Source organism: Amblyraja radiata, chromosome 5 (assembly GCF_010909765.2).
Source record: "Amblyraja radiata isolate CabotCenter1 chromosome 5, sAmbRad1.1.pri, whole genome shotgun sequence".
NCBI lineage: Eukaryota > Metazoa > Chordata > Chondrichthyes > Rajiformes > Rajidae > Amblyraja > Amblyraja radiata.
This window is the reverse complement of record NC_045960.1, coordinates 38,950,636-38,971,184: the sequence shown is the minus strand read 5'-3', so window position 1 is coordinate 38,971,184 and position 20,549 is coordinate 38,950,636. Positions and strand designations below refer to the sequence as shown.

The 20,549-nt window shown below is 41.9% G+C and overlaps 1 protein-coding gene across 1 annotated transcript in view; it reads right to left on the bottom strand.

Moving 5' to 3' along the window:
* Window positions 1-20,549, bottom strand: part of mms22l (MMS22 like, DNA repair protein) — a 132,204-nt gene that overhangs the window by 28,937 nt on the left and 82,718 nt on the right. The window contains exons 15-19 of the mRNA XM_033021047.1: window positions 11,969-12,150; window positions 9,337-9,487; window positions 8,916-9,058; window positions 7,008-7,150; window positions 4,908-5,067 (exon numbers count right to left, since the gene is read on the bottom strand). Of these exons, the coding sequence (XP_032876938.1) occupies window positions 4,908-5,067; window positions 7,008-7,150; window positions 8,916-9,058; window positions 9,337-9,487; window positions 11,969-12,150 (779 nt within the window). The remainder of the gene's footprint in view (window positions 1-4,907; window positions 5,068-7,007; window positions 7,151-8,915; window positions 9,059-9,336; window positions 9,488-11,968; window positions 12,151-20,549) is intronic.

Below are 20,549 nucleotides of genomic sequence, written 5' to 3'. Positions count from 1 at the left end.
ATTCAAGTGCAGTTTCGTACCACTTCAAGCAGGATGCAAGACAACCAAATTCAAGTGCAGTTTCATACCATTCAAGCAGGGTGCAAGACAACCAAATTCAAGTGCAGTTTCATACCATTTCAAGCAGGGTGCAAGGCCACCAAATTCAAGTGCAGTTTCTGAACACTTCAAGCAGGGTGCAAGGTAAACCAAATTCAAGTGCAATTTCGTACCACTTCAAGCCGGGTGCAAGGCCACCAAATTCAAGTGCAGTTTCGTACCACTTAGTCTAGTGCACAATAAAAATTTAACACAAAAACATCCACCACCGCATTCATCACTGTGGTGAAAGGCACAAAGTTCAGTCAGTCCTCCTCCATTTTTCCCCGTGGTCGGGGCCACAAACCTCCGCAGTCGCCGCTGCGGGCGGCCAGATGTACAGGCCCTATCGTCTGGAAGGTAAGTACCGAATCGGTGCTTCCCTACCGGAGACCGCGGCTTGAAGATGATACCGTCTTGATGCAAGGCCACCAAATTCAAGTGCAGTTTCATGCCACTTCAAGCAGGGTGCAAGGCCACCAAATTCAAGTGCAGTTTCATACCATTTCAAGCAGGGTGCAAGGCCACCAAATTCAAGTGCAGTTTCTGAACACTTCAAGCAGGGTGCAAGGCCACCAAATTCAAGTGCAGTTTCATACCATTTCAAGTAGGGTGCAAGGCCACCAAATTCAAATAGTTTCATACCATTTCAAGCAGGGTGAAACCACCATAAAACCACACAAAACATCACATAAGCACCACATAAACACCACACTCACAGTTCAGTAGACATTCAGTGTGTTCAGTTGATTCACAGCTCACAGTCGTGACCTCTCCCTCCCCCATCTTGCAGAGACTGAGCCACACGCACACTTCCGGTTTTTATAATCCCTCCCCCCTCCTGCCGGAAGGGGTGTGGCCTTCATGGCGTGATTGACAGGAGAGAGTTTCTCAACATTTTTTAAACACTAATAACACTTTTATTTTTCATTGATGGGAAGAATCCTCTGCACCTGATGAGCGGAGGGGGACTTAGTAAGATGGCCAAATATCACAGCCGTAAGTGGTAGCGTTTTATCTAAAATCAAAATACAGTGCAAACAGGAAGTTGTCAAGTTTAGACTTTTAATCATTTGCCATTTCAAACCAACCATCATCAACCATTTGCTGTGCTTTATTTCAAACCAACCACCACCAACCATTTGCTGTGGTTTATTTCAATCCAACCACCACCAACCATTTGCTGTGCATTATTTCAAACCAACCACCACCAACCATTTACAGTGTTTTATTTCAAACCAACCACCACCAACCATTTGCTGTGCTTTATTTCAAACCAACCACATTTTCATTTTCAAACTACATTAAGGGCACTCAAGGTCAGTAAAACCACACTCACAGTTTAGTAGACATGTGTTTAGTGTTATTCACAGCTCGGACTGAGAGACGTGATCCTCACGCTCCCCCATCTTGCAGAGACTGACTGAGGCACTCAACACTTCCGGGTTTTATAGTCCCTCCGGAAGCGGCGTGGCCTTCAGGAGAGAATCTCAACATTTTTTTAAACACTAATAACTCTTTTATTTTTCAACGATGGGAAAAATCCTCTTGCCCTGCACAGCGGAGGGGGACTCCGAATAAGATGGCCAAAAAGCACAGCCATAAGTGGCAACGTTTTTTCTAAAATCAATATACAGAACAGAAAGTGGTCAAGATCTGACTTTTAGTAATATAGATTGTCTGTTCTTTTTTATTGTACCGCTGCTGGCAAGTTTATTTCACTGCACTTCATTGTGTATGTAACAAATAAATCTGACTATTGACTATCTTGCACTTATTTTTCTACTTTTGCAGTCTTTTCCTTTTCTGCGCTTTTAATAATTATGTGTACTTTGTGTTTAGTGTATTGTTTCTGAGTCTATATGCCTTGGATAATGCTACAAGCAAGATTGTCATTGTACCTGTACCTCGTTGTACTTGTGCATGTGACTATAAACTCGACTTGACTTGATCACTATTGGAAAAGGGTGGAGCATTAGAATCAGGAAACCTTTCTGCAATTGTATAGAGCTTTCGTGAAACCACAATGTAGTCGTGACAGCCTGAGGAAGATTGTGTTGCCATTGGGGGCAGTGGAAGGTTGGTTATCTAGACTGAATCCTGAGGTGGGAGGATGAACAGAGATTAAGTGGAAAGATTATTCAATGGAGTTTAGGTTAAAAAGTATGTGATCTAATTGAAACACATGCAATTTTACAATGGATAAGACATGGTAGATGACAATATGGTCTTTCCTTTTGAATCAGGCTTTCAGAATTGAGATGAGACACGTCCTTTTTATTATTCAGAGGACTGTGCATCTTTAGAAGTCTCCACATCAGAGGGCTGATTGTTCAGTTGCTGAACATGTTCAAGGCTGCATTTGATAGATTTTGGGACACCAAAATTAATGGATAACGGGATTATGGAAAAGCGACGGAGTTGCGATAGAAGATCAGCGATTATCTGACTGAATGCAAGGGAAGTTGAGAGCAACCATAAAGCCACCTCCTGCTATCTCCTTTGTTCCTCTATTATTATTATTATCACACCGTGGAACAGTGGGACACCAATATTTTTTGGCAACGACAAAAATTGATGAAGCCTTTTAAGTGACAGATTTAAAAATAAATCGATGAAGAACAATTGAATTTTGCTATTGGATGATTAGTTCCAAATCACAGGAATGATTGAAGATGGATCCTTCAAGATGGCAATGGCGGCGGACTGAGGATAGGAACCCTGCCTGTGAGCATGTGGAGGCTCACCTTTCGCATCGTCGGAAGCGGTCTAGGTATTCCGTGGTTGCCAGTGGGACTGCAGGAGGTGTCCTAGAGCATAGAGTCGGAGTCAGAGAGGTGGATATGGGAGGCCAGGGATGGTGCAGTCGGAGTTTGACGTGTTTGGGTCTATGAGCTCGTGGATTGGGCCACGGGAGGCTCTGCAGCAGTGTTTGGGCCTATGATCGCGTGGATCAGGCGCCGCTGAAATGAAAAAGCTTTTCATTGTACCTCAGTACACGTGACAATAAACAAAACTAAAATAAATTCTGCACAGAGGTGAGACAAGCACGTGTGTCCAATGCGGCCTGCAGAATTATGGAGGACACCGACATCATTGCCAGGCCAAGCCAGGCCAGGCCAACTCATGCATTTCCGACCTAACACTGCCGCCAAGTTAATGGGCATTTAAGGCAAAGATAAGACTCTACATCTTTAACAACTTTGAACTTGAAGGATACAAGATGCCGAGAACTATTCTTACACTCTTGCAACTTAGGTATGATAATGATTACATATAGCACGAATTTGTTGAATTATATGCAAAAAGGGAATTTCACTATACCTAGATACATGTGACAATATTGAACCAATGATTCTTGAGTTGAGTTTAATTTATTGTCACATGTACCGAGGTACAGTGAAAAGATTTTGTGGAGTGCGAACCAGTCAGAGGAAAGAACCATACCCCGTAACACTGCTCTCTCTCCCCATCCCCGCACTCGCAACAAGGGCAGAGTCCCTCTGGTCCTCACCTTTCACCCCACCAGCCGGAAAATACAACACATAATCCTCCGCCATTTCCGCCACCTTAAACGTGACCCCACCACTCGCCACATCTTCCCATCTCCCCCCATGTTTGCCTTCCGCAAAGACCGCTCCCTCCCGCACCACCCCCTCCCCGGGCACTTTCCGTTGCAACCGCAAGAAATGCAACACCTGTCCCTTCACCTCCCCCCTCGACTCCATTCAAGGACCCAAGCAGTCGTTCCAGGTGCGACAAAGGTTCACCTGTATCCCCTCCAACCTCATCTACTGCATCCGCTGCTCTAGATGTCAGCTGATTTACATCGGGGAGACTAAGCGTAGGTTGGGCGATCGTTTCGCCGAACACCTCCGCTCAGTCCGCAATAACCTACCTGAACTCCCGGTGGCTCAGCACTTCAACTCCCCCTCCCATTCCCAATCCGACCTCTCTGTCCTGGGTCTCCTCCATTGCCAGAGTGAGCAACAGCGGAAATTGGAGGAACAGCACCTCATATTCCGTCTGGGGACCTTGCGTCCGGATGGCATTAACATTGAATTCTCCCAATTTTGCTAGCCCTTGCTGTCTCCTCCCCTTCCTTAACCCTCTAGCTGTCTCCTCCCACCCTCCCATCCGCCCGCCCTCGGGCTCCTCCTCCTCCTCCCCTTTTCCTTCCTTCTCCCCCCCCCCCACCCCCCATCAGTCTGAAGAAGGGTTTCGGCCCGAAACGTCGCCTATTTCCTTCACTCCATAGATGCTGCTGCACCCGCTGAGTTTCCCCAGCAATTTTGTGTACCAGAGGAAAGACAATACATGGTTACCATCAAGCCATCCACAGTGTAGATAAACGATGATGGGAATAAATTACATGCATGCATTGCAAATTAACTGACAGTGTAAAAATAGAAGAATGACCCCTTTCATTTGCTGCAGTTCCCAATTTATTTAGGTGTCACAACAGGTTGGCATCCTAAACTTTACACGACATTATGCAAGGCAACACAAGAGCATGTCCTTGTTTTAGCATGCTGCGGATTTATAGACTTGTTTGACACATCATTGAAAAAGATTTCAGACAGTGAAGTAAGGTTGTGAAATGCATTTCAGAGTTCACAAGTGAACCAATAGCACTGCCAAGTTAGTTAAGAAAAAAAGGGGAAATAATCTATGGAGGAGAGGGGGAGCACAGTTTTACAATAACATGGCTATCGCATGTATGGGGGAATAAATAGTAAAACACACTGAAAGGTTAAATGAATTTGTTATGTGATTACATTTTGTACAATCCTACATTATGTACACACTCTGAAGGACAAGACACTTACCAACAGCCCAGTACAATAACTGCAGACCTTCATTTGGCCCCTTGTTAGCTAAATATGGCTTAGTGTACTTCAGGATATCACCAGCATACACCAGGGCCTTTGAGGCCAAAGAAGATTTGTCTCCTAGAGTTTGTAGTTGGGTGTATGTTTTCCCAACAGCCTGCAGGAGAACAATGAAAAGATACATGTTACGTCAGATCCAACTATACACCTGGCACATCGGGGGTAAATTATCACAATTTTCTTTTGCAGATTGTCGCTTTTTTTAAAGAAGAATTAAGCTGATATCATAGTTCAAATTTGACTACAGTAAGAAAAATGGCAGAAAGTATAAAAAAGTAATTGAATAAGAATTGCAAGATAACGTGGCAGATCCATCAAACTGAGAACAGCAGAAACAACATCGAACAGTATAATCCATTTGTAGGAGAGTCTAGGACCAGAGGCTATAGCTTCAGAATAAAAGGACGTACCTTTAGAAAGGAGATGAGGAGGAATTTCTTTAATCAGAGGGTGGTGAATCTGTAGAATTCATTGCCACAGACGGCTGTGGAGGCAGTCAATGGGTATGTTTAAGGCAGAGATAGATAGATTCTTGATTAGTACGGGTGTCAGGGATTATGGGGAGAAGGCAAGAGAAGAGGGAAAGATAGATCAGCCATGATTGAATGGCATAGTTGATTTGATGGGCCAAACGGCCTAATTCTGCTCCACGATCGTCTGGACTTATTCCAACCATTTATTTTGATCAACATATTTTGACCATGTAGTTTCCACGGTTCACCTTTCCACGACTAATAAGAGGATGATCTTATTAGATGTAGAAAGGTATACTGTGGGAATTCTACAATACATTTTTCCGCATGTTCTACAGTAACCTGACACAATTTACAGTTTAGTTTATTGTCATGTGTACCGAGGTACAGTGAAAAGCTTATGTTTCCCCAGCCAACCACGAGTAGAGATGTCAACCTACTCATGCTTTTCCAAGCCCACCCCCCAGAGCACATCGAGATCTGAAAGTGGGGCAGGTTTTACATCCACTTCTGAAAAAAAAAGATGAAATGTACAAATACGGTCATCGTAACTCAAGTGGTTCAGAGTGTGAATGAACTCTCTGCTCCCAGGAACCAAGTTGATCAATCTCGTTAGGAAGGTGCCTCCATTGTAACAGCATTTTATTTTTTTTAAATCACGGAGGCTGAAATTTCTGACAGTCGAGAACACTGGCATAATAAGTCAGGAAGACCCGATCCCTGGTGGAGGCACCTATGTTGTACCAGTTGGTACACAAAAATGCTGGAGAAACTCAGCGGGTGCAGCAGCATCTATGGAGCGAAGGAAATAGGCAACGTTTCGGGCCAAAACCCTTCTTCAGACTGATGGGGAAGAAGGGCTTCGGCCCGAAACGTTGCCTATTTTCTTCGCTCCATAGATGCTACTGCACCCGCTGAGTTTCTCCAGCATTTTTGTGTACCTTCGATTTTCCAGCCTCTGCAGTTCCTTCTTAAACAATTTGTTGTACTAGTTGTCAGCTGGAGGAGCAGAAGAGTTTACTTAAAGCCCGACAAACAACTGTACTCACTCCAGTCTTCACTCCGGTCCCACAATCTGCAGACCACTGCACTAACAACCCTGCTTGCACTCTGCGCAGTAACCAATTCACCCCTCACCACCACTGACTAATTTCCCCCATTCAGTCCTTGCCCCTCAATCTTGTACTATGCCCTATTTACGTGACTTGTGGGAACGACATTGAAAAAGCGCAGAAGATAATTAAGGTAGAATGCTTGGGGCGCATGTACTTTCAGCGTTTCCATCAACAATTCTCTCTTCCCGCCAGCTGCCACTGCCCCTCTTCCCAACCCCAAGTACATTCCCCTTGTAGAAAATAATTGCTTTCATTAAGATCGTACATGACGCCACCGCCACAAGATTTTTTTCTAAATATCATAGCTGTTGGGCAGATGACGCTATCCACTACCGCCTCGAACTTCAACAGGAATAATTTGTACAAACCATACTTAAAGCAGCGTGAACCCAAGTGTACAGGGTAATTTGTTGCATACTTGGGTGACACTATTTCAGAATGGAATTTACCTTAATGAATGTGAGGAGAGCAGCTCTAGGCTCCACCTGGGTTGTTGACTGATCAAGGTGAGACTGGCTGAGTAGGTTTTCCATCTCCGGCAGCTTGTACACTATCCTGGTTAATCCTGTCAACTGTTCCAAGGCGTCCCTTCCTTTTTAAACAAAAAATAAACAGATGATCATTTTTAGGCCATATTTCAGAATGGATTATTGTCAGTAAATGTAGTTAATAATTTCATCACCAGCATAATGTTACATTTTAAGAAACAATGTCTAACTTGTTGAACTTAATCATCAACTGCCGTGGGCATTTGCAATGGAGATGGTAACTAAGGTAATATCTGAGATAAGGTAATATAAAAACAAGCTAATTGTCAAAATTCACTTCAGTGATTTTAGAGTCACAGGGTCATACAGCACGGAAATAGGCCTATCAGCCCAACCTGTCTATGCTACCCTAGATGCCCATCTAAGCAAGTCCCATTTGCATGCGTTTGGCCTATAGCCTTTTAATCCTTACCTATCCAAGGATAAGCAAGTGTCTCTTAAATGCTGTTTATAGCACCTGCCTCAACTACCTCCTCTACCAGATTCATCCATATGCCACAACCCTCTGAATGACAACGTTGTCCTGGTTTGTATTAAATCTTGCCCCTCTCACCTCTAAAGTCCTAACCTGCCTAACCTCTCTCTATAGCTCAGCATCTCAAGCCCTGGCAACATCCTTGTAAATCTTCTCTGCTCTCTTTCCATCTTAAAGACATCGTCCTATTGCAGGTTGACCAAAACTGAACACAATACATAAACGCGGCTTCACTAACGTCTTGTGCAACTATAACATAACATCCAAATTTCTATGCTCAGTATCCAGCTTGATGAACGCCAATGTACCAAAACCCTTCATCATCCTATCTACCCGTGACGTATTTTCCAGGACTATGTACCTATACTCCTCGATCTCTCTATTCTAACAACACTCTCCAGGACCCTACCATTCACTGTGATGGTCCTGCCCCGCTTTGACTTCCAAAGACCTTGCATTCATCTGCATTAAACTCCATTAGCCATTCCTCAGCCCACTTGCCCAGCTGATCAAGAGCCTGCAGTAATTTTTGATACCTAACATCACACAAACTCCGAAATCAGGATTGAACCCGGGTCTCTGGTGTTGTGAGGCAGCAGCTCTAGCGGACCTGTTTCAGTAGAGATAATTCTAAGAGATAATGCCAGTGGGTGATTTTTAACTTGCACCGCCAGATAGAAAACTGACCACGGCAATTAATCCAGCATTAATTTTAATTGAGCTTGGTGAATCTAGGTAGCTAATCTAGGGAGACCCAAAATCACCTGGCATCGAACTGTAGAGGAGGAAATGAAAACAATGGACCTGACCTGGGGTAGTGTCCAGAAACTATCCCAGAACAGACAGGAGTGGAGGACCTTCGTTGCCGTCCTACATGCCAGGCGGCATAATAGGCAGTAAGTAAGTAAATAAGTAAGTAATCTGCTTACAATCATATTCAGTGCCGTGGTGAAAATTAAAATCTATCTTTAGGCCACAGTCCATCAAATTAATGAAACTGTGTAGCACATTAATGGGGGGAAATTGCATTCTAGGTTGTCAGCAAGTGGGCCCAAAGGATAAATTGGGTGTAACTGCTGAGACTGTACCTGCTGTACTTGTGCATATGACAATAATATCGGCAAAGAGTTGACAAATTGGCTAATCTTCCCTCTCCCATGCATCATCAGTACAGTAAGTTTCCAAAAATGTCTAGTTTATTTAGGTGCTTCAGTCATCAGTGACAATAAAATGAAACATGTTTTACAGTTAAGAACTCTGTGAATCTATGCATCAGTTAACGGAGCATTTTTCCAGTTAATGTTCTCATGCATTAACTCAAATTATTCACTTACCACTAAACGTGTTAGTGTGCGTTTTGTCTGTTATGCCAGCAGGTTGATTCAGATGCTGCTGCAAAATGCACCGAAACCAAGAATGGATTGTAAATGTTTGGTACGAACTGCATCCTAAGCTTTTGAGAGCATCCACTAAGGCGCTGAGGAGGAAGAAAATCAAAAGAATAATTAGGCATTGACAATTTATTTATTCTTTCATGTTATTCAGGAATTATTTGGGTGAAAGATTTCAGATTCTCATCCAGAAAGTTGTTAATTACTTAAATGCAAAGTTCTGGATAGTACCTGTGAAAAAAGTGCATTGCTATGTAGATGGAACTTAGTGCTGACAGAAATAGGACCATTCCCAGATGTTGAAGCTTCAACAGAAAAAAAATGACAGATCAGAGAGAGAAAAAAAAAGAAAGCAATTTTTTACCTGGTTTGAATTAGATGACTGAGATATCGTGAAACCAACTGAGGGTGTACCATGTCATCCCAGCCAAACAGTTTCATCATGTGTACAAGAGGTTGCGGCTGGAGGTCTGAAGGCGCTGTGCTCGGCATATCCGTTGCCAAGAGAGTGAACCCTGAAATATAAATTTTTCCTGCTTTATTAAAAATTCCATGAACAATATCCACTACATACAAAAACCTGTATGTTGTACATTGGTTAAACCTCCAGCGTCACAATTATTATTTTTTACACCGGTTGTTCCTGTTCATTGGGTCAAATGATTTTAATAGGAAATCATTAGTTATCAAATGAGCACATTGCGAACAAGTGAGAAGTGATAATTGTGAAGTTACTGTATAAACTAAATCACCAGTAACTACCCAGCGTTAAGATAGGTAAACACATCAAGAGACCCTAAAAAATCTAATAGCTTTCAGTCCCTACTTTGTTTTGACTCTGATCAGAATATCACCACAGATTATGGCTATTACCATTGTAAAGCATAGAAAGTCCAAGATAATTGAATGGAAATTATGAAATTCAGTAATGCAACAGAACCTTCTGATCCGGAGATACCCCTTGCAACATTTTTAACCAGAATCCTGTGTTATGTGAGGTGTTTGTTTTCATAAAGACAGGAAATAATTTTCAAGAACATTTTTGTTTCTTTATAGTAAATAAATTATAATTTAAAAAAAACTTTATACGATCAGCTCATTGGGATCCCATCAAAATTAATATACACGATGTAAATGCCTGACCAAGAAACTCAGCAAGGAATGAATAGCAAATCATTTTTAAAATATTGATAGAATGATTAAAAACTCAAGCAATCCTTAACACATACAAAGGAGAACTGGATATGAGGGGCTGTGTCAGGAACGGCAAACTGAGATTAGGAGCAATATTCATGTGCCTAAAGCCTTGTTAACACAGGGAATCATTTTTTAAAAGAGATTAGTTATTGTTTGGCAACTACATTTTTGAATGGACTTTAAAAAGTGCTTTCATTGATTCAAAGTCAAGATCCTCTCTATGTTATCGGCACTATTGAGATTTTGAAGACCAATGGGAATGTCTGTGTTTGAACTTTAGATTCCTGAGGAGGATTGTGGAGAAATACGCCACAAAATTCATTGGTGGTGGAGGCAGATCTGATAGTGGCGTTTAAGAGGCTTTTGGATAGGCACATGAAAGTGCAGTGAATAAGGATATGGATCATGTAGAGGAAGATGAGATCAGTTTGACTTGGCAAAGTGTTTGGCACAGACATTGTGGACCGAAGGGCCCGTTCCTATGCTGTACTGTTTTGTTTTATGGAATAGGCCCTTAAGTCCACTGAGTCTGCAATGACCATCAAACATCAAATAATAAAAACTAATCCTACCTAAACAATTTTATTTTCTTTACATTGCCATGTGTCAGAGATTATGGGGAAAAGGCAGGAGAATGGGGTTACGAGGGTGAGATAGATCAGCCATCATAGAATGGCAGACTAGACTTGATGGGCCTAATTCTGCTCCAATCACATGATCTAATGATCTTATGATCAAATACTTATCACTTATAGACTGAGGATAATTTACTGAGGCCAAATAACCTACCACCCCATACATATTTGAGATGTAGAAGGAAACTGGAGCACCCATGAAAACTCACGAGTCACAGGGAGAACATGCAAACTCCACAAAGGTAGCAACGGAGGTTAGGATTGCTGAAGCTGTGAAACAGCAGTTCCTCTGATGTCTTTAGATTTTAGAGATACAGCATAGAAACAGGCCTTTCGGCCCACCGAATCGGTACTGGCCAGTGATCACTCTGTGCACTAACACTATCCTACACACTAGGGACAATTGGTTATTTGCAAAAGCCAATTAACCTACAAACCTGCACGTCTTTAGAGTGCCGGATGAAACCGGAGCACCCGAACAACACCGACACAGTCACAGGGAGAATGTACAAACTCTGTACGGACAGCACCCATAGTCAGGATCGAACCCAGGTCTCTGGTGCTGTATGGAAGCAATGCTACCTCTGTGCCACCCAAAAGGGAAAATCCTAAAAGGAAAGATATAAATGACCCGTCAGATGACTGTGTTTAAGTAGGAACTGCAGATGCTGAAAAACCTTCTACCTTCATGCTGTCTACCTTCAGGTGACTTGTACATTGATTGACAATGATCTGAGCACAACTGTACAGTACTGTGATCTCTCTCTGATATTAATACAATATATTATTTTCAGAACAAACTATTTGATCTTTGTTTTAGAGGTTTTAATGAAACTTTGCAGAAACTCACAAGTTATTGTGGTCACATCAACTCCAATGAGCTTCAGGCTTGAGGCACTTACAGCAATGGGTTCACAACTTCAATGAGTAATTTAATCTAAGAAGTTATTTTACAGTGGCCTCAAACTTTCCCTTTCCTACATTGCAGAATTAGTTACGTCGAGTGTGTGTGATGCATAATTATCACGAGCTGGAACCGAAACAGGATTTATTCGAAAAACACAACGATACCAAGCTTGAAACATTATCCTGCACAAGTGGGAACAGGAAACGTTCACGTTCTTAGGCAGTTTTCAGATGCTGAGAACTGGGACAGCTACTGACCTGCAGCAACGTCAGCTGTCTGTGAAGAAGGTGTCTGCGACAGTCTCTGGCTCTTTACGAAAGGGAAGAAATTCTTCCAGAGAGCACTGGCGATAGCTAGGTGGCGCTCTTTGGCAACTAATGGTGCTGGAAGGCTGCGTGAAGGCACTGGAGGCTGTTGGACTGAGCGCTTGTACACACTCCTGAGGAGAGAGGACGGAAGAAAATGAAAATATTCCGAGGCGTGTTGAATTCTAAACGGACAATTTTTATTCCATGTTTGTGGATCAATGCAGTTTAGGATCATACACATTTTTTTTTCTGCAGCTCATTTTGTTCATATATATTTTACCCTTTAAATTCGTTAGATTTCCTGGTCACTTTATCACACTGCTTCATTGTTCCCCTTTCCACTAACATTTCCACCTGACCAGCTCACCTATGCCACCATTCCTCCCGCCACAACCCTCCCACCCACCTCGTTGCATATCTATTGCAACCAAGGCTCGATCCACTGGGCAGCTCCTCAAACTAAGGAGAGGCAGTGACATCCGAGTGTAATCTGAGAACCACACTTAGGAAATCTGAGCAATAATCAAACTCGTAATATTGGAGAATATGGAAATGGAGCCAAATAATGAAGAAAGAACAGTCATTTTTTTGACAATTGTTGAGAGTCATAGAATCATAGAGTAATACATTGTGGAACCAGACCCTTCAGCACAAATTGCCCACATTGGTCAACATGTCCCAGCTACACTAGTCCCACCAGCCCGCATTTGGTCCATATCCCTCCAAACCTGTTCTGTCCAACTGTTTCTTAACCATTTGGGTGGTCCCAGCCTCAACTACCTCCTCTGGAGAAGGGTTTCGGCCCGAAACGTCGCCTATTTCCTTCGCTCCATAGATGCTGCTGCACCCGCTGAGTTTCTCCAGCAATTTTGTGTACCTTCTTACCTCCTCTGGCAAGTTGATCATAAATTTAAAACATTCCATTGGCTTCAACTAGACAAATTTCAGTTAATTGAATATTTTGGAGTCAATTTACATGTGGATTTACAAGCTTACCAAAGTGAAAATGTTTCTTTAAATTGTTAAACATTCATAACAAGTATATCCATTATATCATAAGATGTAACCACACTAAATTTTATGCAGCAAATCTATCCACAAAAAATCCTTGGCTACGTTTGTGTCCGTTCCTAATTTGAGGAAGGACATCCTTGCTATTGAGGCAGTGCAGTTTAGGTTAATCCCTGGGATGGCGGGACTGTCATATGAGGGAAGATTGGAAAGACTGGGCTTGTATTCATTGGAATTTAGGATGAGAGGGCATCTTATAGAAACGTATAAAATTATAAAAAGGACTGGACAGGAAAAATGTTCCCAATGATGGGGTGTCCAGAACCAGGTCTAAGAATAAAGGGGAGGCCATTTAAAACTGAGATGAGAAAAAAAACGTTTTCACCCAGAGAGTTGTAAATTTGTGGAATTCTCTGCCACAGAAGGCAGTAGAGTCCAATTCACTGGATGAATTTAAAAGAGAGTTAGATAGAGCTCTAGGGCCAGCAAAATCAATGGATATGGGGAGAAGGCAGGCACGGGTTACTGATTATGGATGATCAGCCATGATCACAATGGATGGCGGTGCAGGCTCGAAGGGCCAAATGGCCTCCTCCTGCACCCATTTTCTATGTTAAATCTTCTATTCTAGCCAACTCTGAACTAATTATCATTGGGACTGTTTATAATGATTGCACAGTTTGGAGACATTTCACTCTATATTCTATAGATAATCTTGCATCTGAAAGCAGCTGTAAAACTTTTATTACAATGTAACAAAAATCTGCTCAACTAATGCGTTGCTTCTCATTTGTAACCTGGGAAACATTCTGGAGGTTGACATCTCTATAGCTCGATGGCTAGATTGTTTTAGTAAAATAAATTACTTACAATAATGAACACAAAATCTTGTACAATTAAATAATGCAAATATTATCTCTGCACTTTACATAAAGAAAGGAATGCCAGCTTTATCCTTAATTTACTGCATAATGTTGGAGGCCAAAATAAATCACAAGCATTCAATATAATCTAGGGAACTGCTACGACAATTTACAACCAAAGTCTATTTCTCTGAATTTGAAACTGGTTAGTAATCAATTTTTGAGCGTCAAATGGCTTCGAGTCATTAAGATTAGATGGAGTCAACCTGCTCCATTCTCCAGATTAAATTATAACCATGCCCTCACAAAGATATATTGAGTTATATTTATTTTGAACGTTCTTTTTAAAACACGGGTCCCGTCAATATTAAATCTAGTACGTACAATATAACCAAATGCGCTTCCTTCATCCACCTGCAGATAAGTTGTTTTCTTTGAGATTGTTCTTTAATTACAATGTGCTCTCATGCATTGCTTTCATGATATACACTAGTACATGATCCTGTGTGACAGGCAACACATACTTCAGGGAAAATGTCCCAATTACTGTGCACAGTTGTTTTACTAGCAGGGGGTTCAAGCAATAATCTGGTTCTTGGCCTATTCTACATCAGTCGTACAGTGACATTTCTGCCTTCTCTGACTACTGTGACGTCTTCCGAATCACTATAAAATGTTACACCAGAAGAAAATTGAAAACTGTACAAGCATTACTGGCATAACTGAAATCTTTTTTTAAAACTGCATAAAAAGGTAGAAAAAGTCAAAAATGAAGAAATGCCAAAAAGAATATGGCAGGAAGAATAAAATAATGGCTTTGTTCTTCATGACTTTATTTGGAGTAACACAACAGTACATCATTTTAATTTGATCACTGCATCTTGACAACTTCCAAGGAAGCGTGTTGTCAATTCCAGTTCTCGGCACGGGTGATACAGTAGTACTTTCATGGCAGAAGAGAATAAAAGAGGTGGCTGAACACAACATTTATTTAACCAACAATCTCATTCTGGTAACTCCTTGAGATAGACACAAAAAGCTGGAGTAACTCAGCGGGACAGGCAGCATCTCTGGAGAGAAGGAATGGGTGACTTTTCGGGTTGAGACCCATCTTGAGACTGGTCTGAAGAAGTGTCTCGACCTGAAAGGTCACCCATTCCTTCTCTCCAGAGATGCTCCCTGTCCCATTGAGTTACTCCAGCTTTTTGGGCCTATCTTCAGTTAAACCAGCATCTGCACTTCCTTCCTACTAATAACTCCTTATTACTTTGTGAATAACTTTGGCAGGCAGCCAAAGGTCTAAATTAGGGGTCTCCAAACTATGGCCCGCGAACCACTTCCGGCCTGCCGCGAGACTTTATCTGGCCCACAGCAAGTTCTGTGCTACGGGCTCCTCCGGTCCTAAAGTCCGGTGACCCAGAGAATTTGGAGCATGTTTGCAGCATTTGCTTTCCACACAACAGATTTGTTTTTTTCGGAACGGATCTTTGGAAGAATGGGTTCAAACCGAATTCCCGGTTACAGGTGGGAGCCCGTTGTGCTCAGGCTCTGTCTCTCTCCCTGTAGAATACGTAGATCATTCCTTGTTTCAGTCGCCGCCAGACCCTTCCCTAACCTCTCTCTCAGGTACATCATGTCTGTATCGGTGCTGCTTCCTGCTCTCGTTCACTGCTTTAACGCTTCATCTCCCTCACTGCCAGTTTCCAACCAGCTCCCAATTGCCTCTGCTCGAGCCCCGACTCTTCCCTTCGCTTTCTCGCCGTCTCTATCTCCGATTCAGAGAAAACGCGAGTGACCAAAGTCCAATCCAAGCCCACGGACGCCATCAGCTACCTTGTCTATCCACTACCCCTGTTTGCGCATCAGAACTGGAATATTCCCTCCAAGATCGAGTCCGTACAGCAAAATGACATTTCTTTCCTTCTGCAGTTGTACAGGGCCCTAGTGAGACCACACCTTGAGTATTATGAGCAGTTTTGGTCTCCAAATTTGAGGAAGGACATTCTTGTGATTGAGGGAGAGCAGCGTAGGTTCACGGGGTTAATTCCCGGGATGGCGGACTGTCATATGTTGATAGAATGGAGCGGCTGGGCTTGTATACTCTGGAATTTACAAGGATGAGAGGAGATCTTATTGAAACATATAAGATTATTAAGGGATTGGGCATGCTGGAGGCAGGAAACATGTTCCCGATGTTGGGGAGACCAGAACTAGGGGCCACAGTTTAAGAATAAGAGGTAGCCATTTAGAACGGAGATGAGGAAAAACTTTTTCATACAGATAGTTGTGAGTCTGTGGAATTCTCTGCCTCAGAAGGCAGTGGAGGCCAATTCTCTGGATGCTTTCAAGAGAGAGTTAGATAGAGCTTTCAAAGATAGCGATATGGGGAGAAGGCAGGAGCGGGGTACTGATTGTGGATGATCAGCCATGATCACATTGAATTGCAGTGCTGGTTCAAAGGGCCAAATGACTTACTCCTGCATCTATTGTCTATTGTCTTTATTTTTTCCTACGGCCTGCAAAAATGTGCCAAGTATATAATGTGGCCATCATGCTGAAAAGTTTGGAGGCCCCTGGTCTAAATGATTTGAACTTCACGTTAACTACATCTGGATGAGGCAAATAGAAAAATCTTACAGGGGAAGATTTCTAGTCTCATTAAGGAAATGAAAGTTGGTATCAGGCATAATCAACACCAAACATTTTCGGGATAGATATCTTGCTCTCCCTCTATGCATGCCCAAAATGCAATGATATCATTTGTATATCGAGTTTGGTTTAGTTTAGTGATATGACATGCAAACAGGCCCGTTGGGCCACCCAGTCCACACCGAGCATTCACACTAGTTCTATGTTATCATACCTTTTCATCCACTCGCTACACATTACGCACAACTTTACAGAACCCAATTAACCTACAATCCCGCACGTCTGGAATGTGGGAGGAAACTGGAGTATCTGGAGGAAACCCATGCGACCACAGAGAGATCATGCAAACTCCGCATGTACAGCACCCGAGGTCAAGATCAAGCCCGCGTCTCTGGTGCTGTGCAACTGTGCAGTCCTAAATTTAATTTATTCAATTAATAAATTTTATTATATTGAATATGATCCTAACCGAAACACATTGAGGAGGACACCTCGAGATAATATGTTTAGAATTGGAACAGAAGACTGCTGTTCAGGTACCAGACAGTATTAAACTAAACAAAGGTTAATTGAGTGTCAATTAAAGTACTTTTTTTCCTTGAGATGTTTGCCTATATATATATCTGCGAAGCAACAATTAAAACAAATGCTCTTCCATATATGCCTTAATTATATTCTTTGTTATTGAAACGCCGAGTGTAAAAAAATAAACAAAATCTCATTGATAGCAAATCTTTAAAAAAATAATACATTATTAATTCAAAGTTGTTGTCCAGGAATGTTCACCAATCAGTTTCAATGAGCATAAACAGCCTTGTTGTCTGTTAGAAGGAAAATATCCCTCTATAAAATACTATATCTCATCTGAGACAATGTGGCATGAATTCAATAACATACTCAATTTTTTCCTATTTCAGGAGTGGTGTTTCTGCCACTTAATCTAATTTTGAAGTTGCACGTTTCCACAGGTTTAATACAGGTATCTCCGCAGGGAATCAATGTTTCTGTTGAAAAGGACACATTAACAAATCTATCTATAAAACTAGGTTGGAATGTATTATACCAGCAGGCTGATAAACTAAATAACATGCTTATTAGAAACAACCTGTAGAAATGTGCCACTATTCCTCCTTCCATTTATCTTTTGGCCAAGTCAATTGGGATTTTGCATTATTGTTCAAACTGCATTACTGTGTTTGCATTATTAAATTCCAGAAACGTTGTTGTAGAGATGCAGCTGAGATGTATGAATACAACATAATATGATTTGATACTCATCAGGGCAACCTTCAAAACCGCTAAGACCCACCGAGACTAGACGCGCTTTGAAACAGTGACTCACTTGCTCAAAAACTTTCGGCTGCCACTGCACATTACTGCCGGGACTGAATTCAATCCAGTGATTTCAATGAAATTATGGGCAGAATGCCTGCTCCACACAGTGTGAGCCCCCTAAGTGGGTACATTTTGGCAGCCAGGCTTCCAATGTTGTTGCAGAGAGAAAGCTGCCATCCAACACAAACAAGCAAATTGACAAACAAGCATTATAATTACAAATCGATTGTTTGTAGCCTTCTTTTTGGAACCACTGCATTTCCGATCAATTTTAACGACAGGTTACTCTTTGAACAGTTAATGTAATCAGTTGAATACCTCCATTGGTACAAACATCTTTATCTGGACTCACCGATGTTGTAAATGTGGTACTGACGTTCAAATTAATCGGTTAAATATTTTTTTGTTACACCACATGTCAAGGGATACTCTACCCAAATAGGTTTCTACCAAAATAGGTTTAGTTTAGTTTAGAGATACAGTGCGGAAACAGGCCCTACGGCCCACCAAGTCCGCGCTGACCAGCGATCCACGCACACTAACGCTATCCTACACACACTAGGGACAATTTACAATTACACCAAGCTAATTAACCTACCAACCTGTGGAAAGCAACTGCAGATGCTGGTTTAAGCGGAACATAGACACAAAATACTGGAGAAACTCAGCGGGACAGGCAGCATCTCTGGATAGAAAGAATGGGTAGCATTTTGGGTCGCGAACCTTCAGACTGAAGAAGGGTCTCGACCTGAAATGTCACCCATTCCTTCCATCCAGAGATGTTGCCTGCCCCGTTGAGTTACTCCAGCTTTTTGTGTCTATCTTCAACCTACAAACCTGCACATCTTTGGAGTGTGGGAGGAAACCGGAGATCCCAGAGAAAATCGACGCAGGGGAGAACGTGCAAACTCTGCCCAGACAAACACCCGTAGTTTTCAAGTCATTGTTTCAATGCCTTTCCTCTTACAATTCAAATGTGGTCATGCATACTAGCTGCCCACGTGAATGCTTTACCTCCCCATTGTTTCAAATGGCTAATGTAGATAAGCAACGGGGGAAATAAAATCGTGCCAGGCCCTAATCCAATCCAGTCGACACACTTATGCTATTGCATGCTTGTGATCAGGAGTAGGAACCCTGCTTAACTGTTCCTTCTTCATAACACCCATGAATGGAGAACCTTACTCACTGTATCTTCTGTCAGTGTTCTTCTCTGAGTTCTACTTGGTTTGCAAGCCCTTTCGTAAACTAGGCAGCAAAATATGCCCGACTTCTAATTAGGCAGCAAATTAGAACTGAGTAGGCCAAATTAAAACTGAGAAGGCCATTCCATCTAAAAATATTTCACTCTTCCTTTAACCACTCCTGTCAGAATTTGTATACGATTGATAGTAAATATTTTAATGTCTGTTCAAAGATATAATGGTGTTTGTGCCAGAATGACCGAGATATACAATGTGTCCAATTTCTCTTGCTGTTAAAATCAATGGAAAGGAAATTCTGATCAGTTGAATAATTAGAAGTCCATTCCCTACAATGTTAAAAATTATTCTGTTTATTTTGCATCATTCTCAAATAAAATGTCTTTCTGACAATTACAATTTCTAGTTTATAAATGAAAAAAAAGTTTTTCTTTTAGGGTGTTTTGCCCCACATAACCAACCTTTACTCAGCATAAGATCTCCTTCAGTAAACTCATAAAACAGCACCTGGTATAATGTGCATTACAGGATACCAACTTGATTAGATTGGAGAGGTCTCTGCATCATTTACAAACCTCACAAAAGGATTTAAGGCAGAGATAAACAAATTCTTGATTAGAACGGGTGTCAAGGGTTATTGGCAGAAGGTAGGAAAATGGGATTAGGAGGCAGAGATCAGCCATGATTGAATGGCAGAGTAGACTCAATGGGCCAAATTGCCTAATTCTACTCCAATAAGTATACTCGTGTACAAAATCATGAGAGAAATAGATCGGGTAGATGCACAGAGTCTCCTGCCCAGAGTAGGGGAATTGAGGACCAGAGGACATATGTTCAAGATGAAGGGGAAAATATTTAATAGGAATCCAAGGGGTAACTTTTTCACACAAAGGGTGGTGGGTGTATGGAACAAGCTGCCAGAGGAGGTAGTTGAGGCTGGGACTATCCCATCGTTTAAGAAACAGTTAGACAGGTACATGGATAAGACAGGTTTGGAGGGATATGGACCAAGCGCAGGCAAGTGGGACTAGTGTAGCTGGGACGTTGTTGGTCGGTGGGCATGTTGGTCCGAAGGGCCTGTTTCCACACTGTATTATTCTTTGACTATAACTTGTGAACTTGAGAAGAGGATGGAAAATGCACATTTTTTATAGTCAAAACCAAATATTTGACAAAAATTGTACATTAATTATTAGGTGCCAACCATACTTTTTAAAACAACAAAACCCAACATTTTGAGCAAACATTTAATCTTCCCCGGTGCAAGAAAATATGAACTTCTCTCCAAATAACTTGCCACGGGATGTATGACAAACTTGCAATTAATTTCCCAAGAGAAGGTGGTGAGGCTGTGCCAGCTTTTTGCACGAATGAAAACCTTGTGGTGCAGTTACAACTGTTAGATTAGGAATCTCCACGATTTTGTCTCAGGAACGATAAAATAACGCTGATATAATCTCAACTCAAATT